General features: G+C 35.6%; 1 protein-coding gene across 1 annotated transcript; it reads left to right on the top strand.

Annotated features, from left to right (window-relative positions):
• The first annotated feature begins 292 nt into the window (after positions 1–292).
• On the top strand, positions 293–2,868 carry LOC110098486. The gene is made up of 4 exons (XM_020825336.2): positions 293–1,081; positions 1,238–1,536; positions 1,611–2,085; positions 2,215–2,868. Exons 1-4 carry the CDS (start codon positions 293–295, stop codon positions 2,866–2,868), a joined length of 2,217 nt encoding a protein of 738 aa, XP_020680995.2.
• Positions 2,869–7,270: the final 4,402 nt, after the last annotated feature.

Here is a 7,270-nt window from a genome sequence, read left to right as displayed (position 1 = left end):
ATCCAGTGATAGAAAATCCAATGGAATAGTGATTAGGGAAGGAGGTAAGCCTTTAAGCCGTCAAGAAAATGTTGAAGGTAAAGGAAAGAATGTGATAATGGATGAATTGGATGCAAGAGTGGATACGATTGTTGAAGACCTACCTGGTTTGATGAATGTTGAGTCTTCGACTTCACAAAATTTGGTCTTATGGGTGAGAAATTTTTCCGAGGTTCTTGATGCACAGAAAGTGCGTAATATGGGTGATGGATCTGTTTCTTTAGAAATCTGAAAGGAATATATCGTGAAGAATATGGGCGAAGTTGCTGAGGCTTGGACGAAACCGAAGCCAATCAAGATTACATTTGATAGAGATTTGATGGAATTCTCTGAGGACGGTGTGGCGGTAAAATTGAACGCGGAAAGGGAAGATGAGAATGCTAGAGTATTGAAGAATTTGATTGTACTCAAAGTTCTAGGTAATGGAGTTCGATTCTCAGTTTGCAGTTCGGAGCTAAGAAGACAATGGAGCCAATACGGTAAATTTCACTTGACCTCAATTGGATTGGATTGGATACTATGTTTGTTCAATTCGTGTGAGGTGATTGATGAAGTTTTGAATGGGGGCCCATGGTATGTGAATGTATTAATCGTTGGTATGGATAGGTGGACTCCTACTTTTGATACAAATTCGTTTAAAGGTATATCTGCTCCGGTGTGGATCCGATTACCTTGCTTACCTTTATATTGCTGGGATGAAGATAGCATAGCTAGAATTGCTTCTTGCTTTGGATCACCTATGTATGTAGATGGAAATACATTCCAATGGAGTAAACAAGAATTTGCACGTGTTTGTGTGAGAATTGATTTAGAGAAGAAACTTTTGAATGGTACGTGGGTTGAAGGTTCGGCTAGGAGATTTTTCCAAAGGGTGGAATATGAAAAAATTGATCTTATGTGCTACCAATGTGGAAGGGTAGGCCATGATAAGAAGACATGTCCGGAAAATGTCACATTGGTGATTCAAGATCAATCATTGAAGAGTATGAGATCAGATAATGGGCAGGACAATTTGGTGAGACATGACAATAAGCATTATGTGGTGAGTACTGAATATGGTCCATGGATTCATGTAAAATTCAAGAATAGAAGAGGTAGAAGAAGCAATGCAGTAAATAAATATGAGCAGGATATTGGAAGGAAAATAGAACATAGAATTTATGTTGGTCATAAGGATGTTCAGCTTGAAGAAGTCTAGGAGAAAGTTCAGGATGAATGTAACGGTAATAAGGCAGATGAAGTCTCTGGAAAAGATGCTGTAACTGGTATGTTCGAACAATCAACAAACCTGTTTGCTATTCTGGTTGAGGAGAATGAGGAAGAACTTTTGGGTAAAGCTGTTAGTAATGATAAGGTGGTTGACAAAGGCTCGGAATTATTGGAACTGGAGGTAAATCTTGATATGAATTATGGTAGTGAAGATGTCAAGGTTAAATTAGCCAAAGAATTGAAGTCATTGGGACCTGTTAATAGTGAGAAGAAGAAGAGGAATGGAAGGTTGAACCCCAATAGTGGGGGAAGATCCTCTATACCTTATTAATTATCTCTTCAATTCTTTTCTGGAATTGTAGGGGAGCGAGGAAGAAAGAAGCTTCCCTGTATCTTAAGGAAATGGTTAGAGATGAAAATGTTTTCTTTATTGGGCTTATGGAGACAAAGCTGTCTAGCATTGGTAGAATGGAGGTGGATTGCCTAATGGGAAATGAGTGGGATTATTTTCACCAACCTGCTGTTGGGACTTCTGGTGGTATCCTGGTTTTGTGGAACATAAATTTGGTGTCATTTGAGGTTTGTGAAGCTTCTTCTCAGGTGATCATTGGTAATCTTTCGATTCCTAGCTTAGGAATTTGGAAGATTGCTACGGTTTATGGAAGCCATTGCAACAAGGAGAGAAGTGATCTTTGGAATCAATTGGAGAGAAGCATGGAGAATTCTAGTCCTTCCATCATAGGGGGAGACTTTAATTGTATTCTAAACAAAGATGATAATAGAGGAGGTAAGAGGTTCCTTTTTTCCAAGGGACCGAGAGAAATGAAGAGCTTCATGGTAAATTAAGATTTTCATGATATTTGATATGTTGGGCCAAGATTCACATGGTGTAACAACAAAGAAGGTAATTCTCAGATATGGGAAAGGTTAAACAGATGTATTTTGAATTATTTGGCTATGCAAAAGCTTCCTTTGGTAGTGAACAGACATTTGGCAAGGATGGCATGTGATCACTGTCCAATTGTGATCAAGATGGATGATAGAATACGGCTTAAGCCGAGAACAATCAAATTTGAAGATACATGGAGATCTTATCAGGAGGCTAAGAGCATAGTTTATCACTCCTGGAAGAAGCATGATGATGGTAATGAGTATGAAGTCTTACAAAAGAAGCTTAATCGTACTTTGAAATCCTTATTTTTCTGGAGCAGAAATAAATGCAAGGATTTGAATGCCTTAAAGGATAAACTGAAGAAAGAGATCCTTGATTTGCAAAACAAAGAAGCATTGAGTAGTAAGTGGTCTGCTGATGACCTGTTTAAACTTAGAAATAAGGTTAATCAACTCAATATCACTATGAGAAGACTTTCAACTTGGTGGAATCAAAGGGCTAAGGCTAGGTGGCATGAGGAAGGCAATACAAATTCTAAGTTTTTTCATAACTTTGCAACAGCTAGAAGGAATGGGAATCGTATTTTTCAAGTCAAAGATGAAGCAAATAAGTTGCAAGTGGAGGAGGATCAAATCGAGAAAGTCTTCACCAAATTCTTTGAGAAGAAATGGGAATATAGTGAATGTGAAGTCACGGGATGGCCTTCTATTATGGAGAATCAGAAGTGAAATGCCGAAGACATGGAGTTGTTAAATGTTGAGTTTACAGAAAATGAATTACAGATTGCGGTGTTCCAGCAAGGGAATAATAAATCTCTTGGTGTGGATGGCATTACCTCTTCCTTCTACAAAAGCTATTGGAATATTATATGGGAAACTCTTTGGAATGCAGAAAGGAAGTTTTTTAATTCCATCCATATGAATAAGGAATGGAAGGACACGTTGATTGTCTTAATTCCTAAATTGAAGAACCCCTTGTCTCCATCGAATTATAGGCCCATTAGCCTTTATCAAACCAATTATAAAATTGTGGCTACTATGCTTGTTAATAGATTGAAGAAGGGAATGGCTAGAATGATTTCCGAAGAACAAGATGCCTTCATACATGGAAGATCTATTGCTGAACATTGTTTGCTTGCTCAGGAGATTTTCCACAAGTTTAAAATCTCAAAGAATAAGAAAGGAATGATGGCCGTTAAGCTTGATATGGAACAAGCTTATGATAGCATGGGATGGACTACTCTTCGTCATATTTTGAGATGGTATGGTTTTCCTATTGCTTTCTCTAACTTACTCTTGGAATGTGTTGTAGATGTGAGATTTTCCTTCATTATTAATGGGAAGAACTCTGAATGGATCAATGCTCAAAGTGGATTCCGTCAGGGATGTCCACTTTCACCATATTTATTCATCATGTGTTTCCAATTGATTACTAACTCATTGGAGCAAAGAGGGAAGAGCCTTGGCATTCAAGTTTCAAGTGGAGGGCCAAAGATTACGCATTTACTATATGCAGATGACGCTCTAATTTTCTCTCATGCATCTGTTGAGTTTGCTAAAAGTATGAAGACAATTGTGGAAAAATTTTGTAAGTGGACTGGGCAGAAGATTAATATTGGCAAATCTCAATTGTTGTTTGGAAAGGTAGTCAACTATCATATGAGGAGGAAGATTGGCTGACTTCTTGGGTTTAAGATAGTGAAGGAAATGAGATACTTAGGAGTAAAAATCTCACTTGAAAGAATGAAGATGGTTGATTATCAAGAAGTTCTTAGTAATGCCATGGAAAGACTTAATGCTTGGAGCAGAAAATCTTTATCCTTGGGAGGTAAATTGATTCTTGTAGAAAGTTCTTTGCTCTCTATGGCAAATTTTCTTATTACCCAATCTTTGGTACCTAAGAGCCTTTTACATGACTTGGAGAAGCTATGTAGAATTTTTATTTGGAATAATAAAGATGGCACTAAGGGGATGCATTACATTGCTTGGAATGATATTTGCAAGTCTAGTAGTATGGGAGGATTGGGCTTGCATTCTTCTTTACAGAGAATTGAATCTTTAAGATCCAAAGTGACATGGAACTTTAACCAAAAGCCTGGTTCTTTGCTTCACTGTGTCATGGAAAGTAAATATGGGGATAGTGTAATGAATGGAGCTCACAGGAATATCAGCTCAAATGCTTGGAAAATCTTACTGGATGGTGGAAAAAATTTGAAGATGGTGGTTCGATGGAAGGTGGGAAAAGGAGATAAAATCAGCATCTTAAATGACACTTGGGTGCTTGATAAATGCATTAATCGTTGGCCTACTTTTGTGGACAGCAATTTTCTCGATGGTATGAGTGTGCAGCAATTAATCCTTGATAATGGTATGTCTAATTATGAATTGTTACGAAGAGCATTTCATCCATATTTTATCTCTTTAATCACTCAAATTCCAATTGAGTATAATGAGGAGGATCAGATGGAGCTGATGAAGATTGGTTCGGGGAAGACAGTGTCTGCTATGGTTTTTGAACAAATGTGGCTCAACAAATGCAATATGGAGGATGTGGAATATTTCAGCTGGGTGAAGAAATTGAAGATTAGTAAAAATATTGAAATGTTTTAGTGGAGACTTGGTAAATCAGCCATACCAACCAATATGTTTCTCATGAATCGTAAAATCTCAGATAATGGTCTTTGTCCTAGAGGTTGCCAAGTTGATGAAACGTATGAACACATTATGGTAAAATGCAAGTATCTGATTGAAATAATTCTGAAGTTGAGGGAATGGGGAATTTTTATTCCTACCTTTCATTCGCTGGATTGCTGCTTGGAGAACTTAAGGAAGATGTCTGTAAAGAATCCTGGGATTGTTCGACTGTATTTCTCTACTATCTATTATTCTTGGAAGAGTAGAAATAATATTAAACATGGTAAGAATGCTGTGCCGTGTTCTGTTATTGCTGCTAATGCTCTGTTTTATGCTGTCTCCAAATCTAGTCCATTTCTATCTTGTTGGGGTACTAATCTCCTTAGGGAGTCTCAAAGAACTTGGTACCCTCCACCAAAAGAATGGATTAAGGTAAATGTAGATGCATCCTTGACAAGCTCTAATTTGGGTGGCATTGGAGGAATCTTTCGGGATCACAAAGGAAGATTTATTAGTGCTTTTGGAAAGAATGGAATGCATTGGGATATTAGCCATCTTGAATTACAAGCAGTCCTCATGGTTAAGGAGTTTTTGAAGAGCTGGATGTTGGAATGTAAAGGGCTTATCATAGAAAGTGATAATATGAATATCATCAAATTCATTCAGAATTCTTTGAAGGATAATAAGGAGAATGTGGGTAAGTGGCCACATAAGAATTTATGTTTTTTGCATGATTTTAATAAGGTTGTCTTTCTCCATGCTTACAGAGATTGTAATAAAGTAGCAAATTGTTGTGCTACTATGGCATTGGAGAATAGCTTTTTCTTTGATAGCTCTTCTTTTGATCGCATTCCTTCCTTGTTGTTAGGCTTAATCAAGGAAGAATGTGATCCCCTTATTACTTGTACTTAGTTTTCTTTTGGGTTTAATGCTATATGATGAATTTCTTTCAAAAAAAAAAAAAAACCATCTAAAGTGTGTGTGATTAGGGTAGATCCTAAACTGGGTAATTTATTGAGGTTATCTAATATTTGAGTTTGTTAAAGGCTGAAGGAGAACTTTTTTGTTTGAGTTTAAGTATTAATGTGTTAAAGCTTGATTTTGGTGTATTTTAATTGTTAAATGATTGCTACCTTTGTTGCATACCGAGGCCGTGAAGTTTGTTTTACCTTCCTTGTGAGTAAGTTAATAATCTCGTAGGTCTGAGTTACGTAGTAGCAATCTGGGTTGAGTAGTTAATTTAGTTGGTTAGATGATTTTTATTAATCAAATTAAAGATTTCTTAAATTTTAATGAATAATTAAATTTTTTAGAATTATTGGAATTAATTTAATATATTAATTAAGTGGTTAAAGGCTGACTTTTAAAATTAAAGTAGATTTTAAAGATTTTAAATTTTTTAAAAATATTAGGACTTATGATGAGTGATTAGACTATTACTATATTCAATTTGGAGTTTCCTAAAAAAGTTATGAATTTTCGAAGTTTTGACTTGATTTTGACTTAGGTTTGACCAAATTATTGGCATTTTAACTTTGACTAAATTTTGGAGGTTTGACATTTTTAGAAAATATTAGAACTTAATTAGAGTTGATTTCCTTTAAGTTTTATTAAATTGGAAAGTTTGTTTAATTAATTGGATTTTAAAATTTCTTAATTAGGAAGGTTTTGGTGATTTTGATTCAAGATCATTCTAAACCTCATGGAATCACTCCCAAAGGTCAGGGATGACCCATGGGGATGTTTTAAAGTGTTTGAAATTAGTTTGGGATTTTTTAATTATTTTTAATTAATTATTAGATTTAATTGTTAGATTTATTGAAATTTAGATTAAAATGAAATTAAGGGTTATCTGATAGGGTTCTTATTTTTCATGAGTTAAGAGTTCAATTAGGGTTAGATAGAGTCCTCATATAATTTTTTTTTGTGCTTAATATGAAGTTTTAGTTAATTATTTATGGTTCTTTGTCAATTCTAGGGAGGGATTTTGAGGCTCCTAATTGGTGGACCAAATGAACACCAAACCTAGTGAATTTTGGACCATGAGATTAGCTAACCTCAAGGTCCAAACACATTAAATTTAAGCCTAAATGGAACTCTCTAAGGTGGCTAACCAAGACACCTAAGGTGACCTCTTAGTCACCTTGAAAAAATCCTAGGGATCTATCCTAAGTTCTGATTAGGGAAAAATTAGTGGCTCTACACTCCCTATGCTAAGCACTATCATCAAACCAAAACATAGATCCCAATTCTCATTAGAGATACCATGACACTAATTTGAATTTAAGAGTCAAACTATAACCCTTAAACCTAAATTGGCATGAAATTACCCTTAAACACCTCAAACAAGGGAGAAAAAACTGGACATGTCAGGGACATGTCTGAATTGACTCTCCCAAGGTCCCAAGACTTGGTGACTTCAATTTAACACATAAATGCAATAATAAGTAAAATATTCAAACTAAAATTAAGATTAATACAAATGCAATTAAGGCCT

This window comes from Dendrobium catenatum, unplaced genomic scaffold, assembly GCF_001605985.2.
Source record: "Dendrobium catenatum unplaced genomic scaffold, ASM160598v2 fragScaff_scaffold_1220, whole genome shotgun sequence".
In the NCBI taxonomy this organism is placed as follows: Eukaryota; Viridiplantae; Streptophyta; class Magnoliopsida; order Asparagales; family Orchidaceae; genus Dendrobium; species Dendrobium catenatum.
This window is presented reverse-complemented; position numbering and strand designations above follow the sequence as displayed.

Excerpts from the sequence above, each read along its gene's own strand:
- LOC110098486 (XM_020825336.2), top strand. The coding sequence starts at position 293 with ATGGGCGAAGTTGCTGAGGCTTGGACGAAACCGAAGCCAATCAAGATT. Across the intron at positions 1,082-1,237 it reads ATGACAATAAGCATTATGTG|GAGAAAGTTCAGGATGAATG; the intron begins GTGAGTACTGAA and ends GAAGAAGTCTAG. Across the intron at positions 1,537-1,610 it reads AAGAAGAAGAGGAATGGAAG|GGGAGCGAGGAAGAAAGAAG; the intron begins GTTGAACCCCAA and ends CTGGAATTGTAG.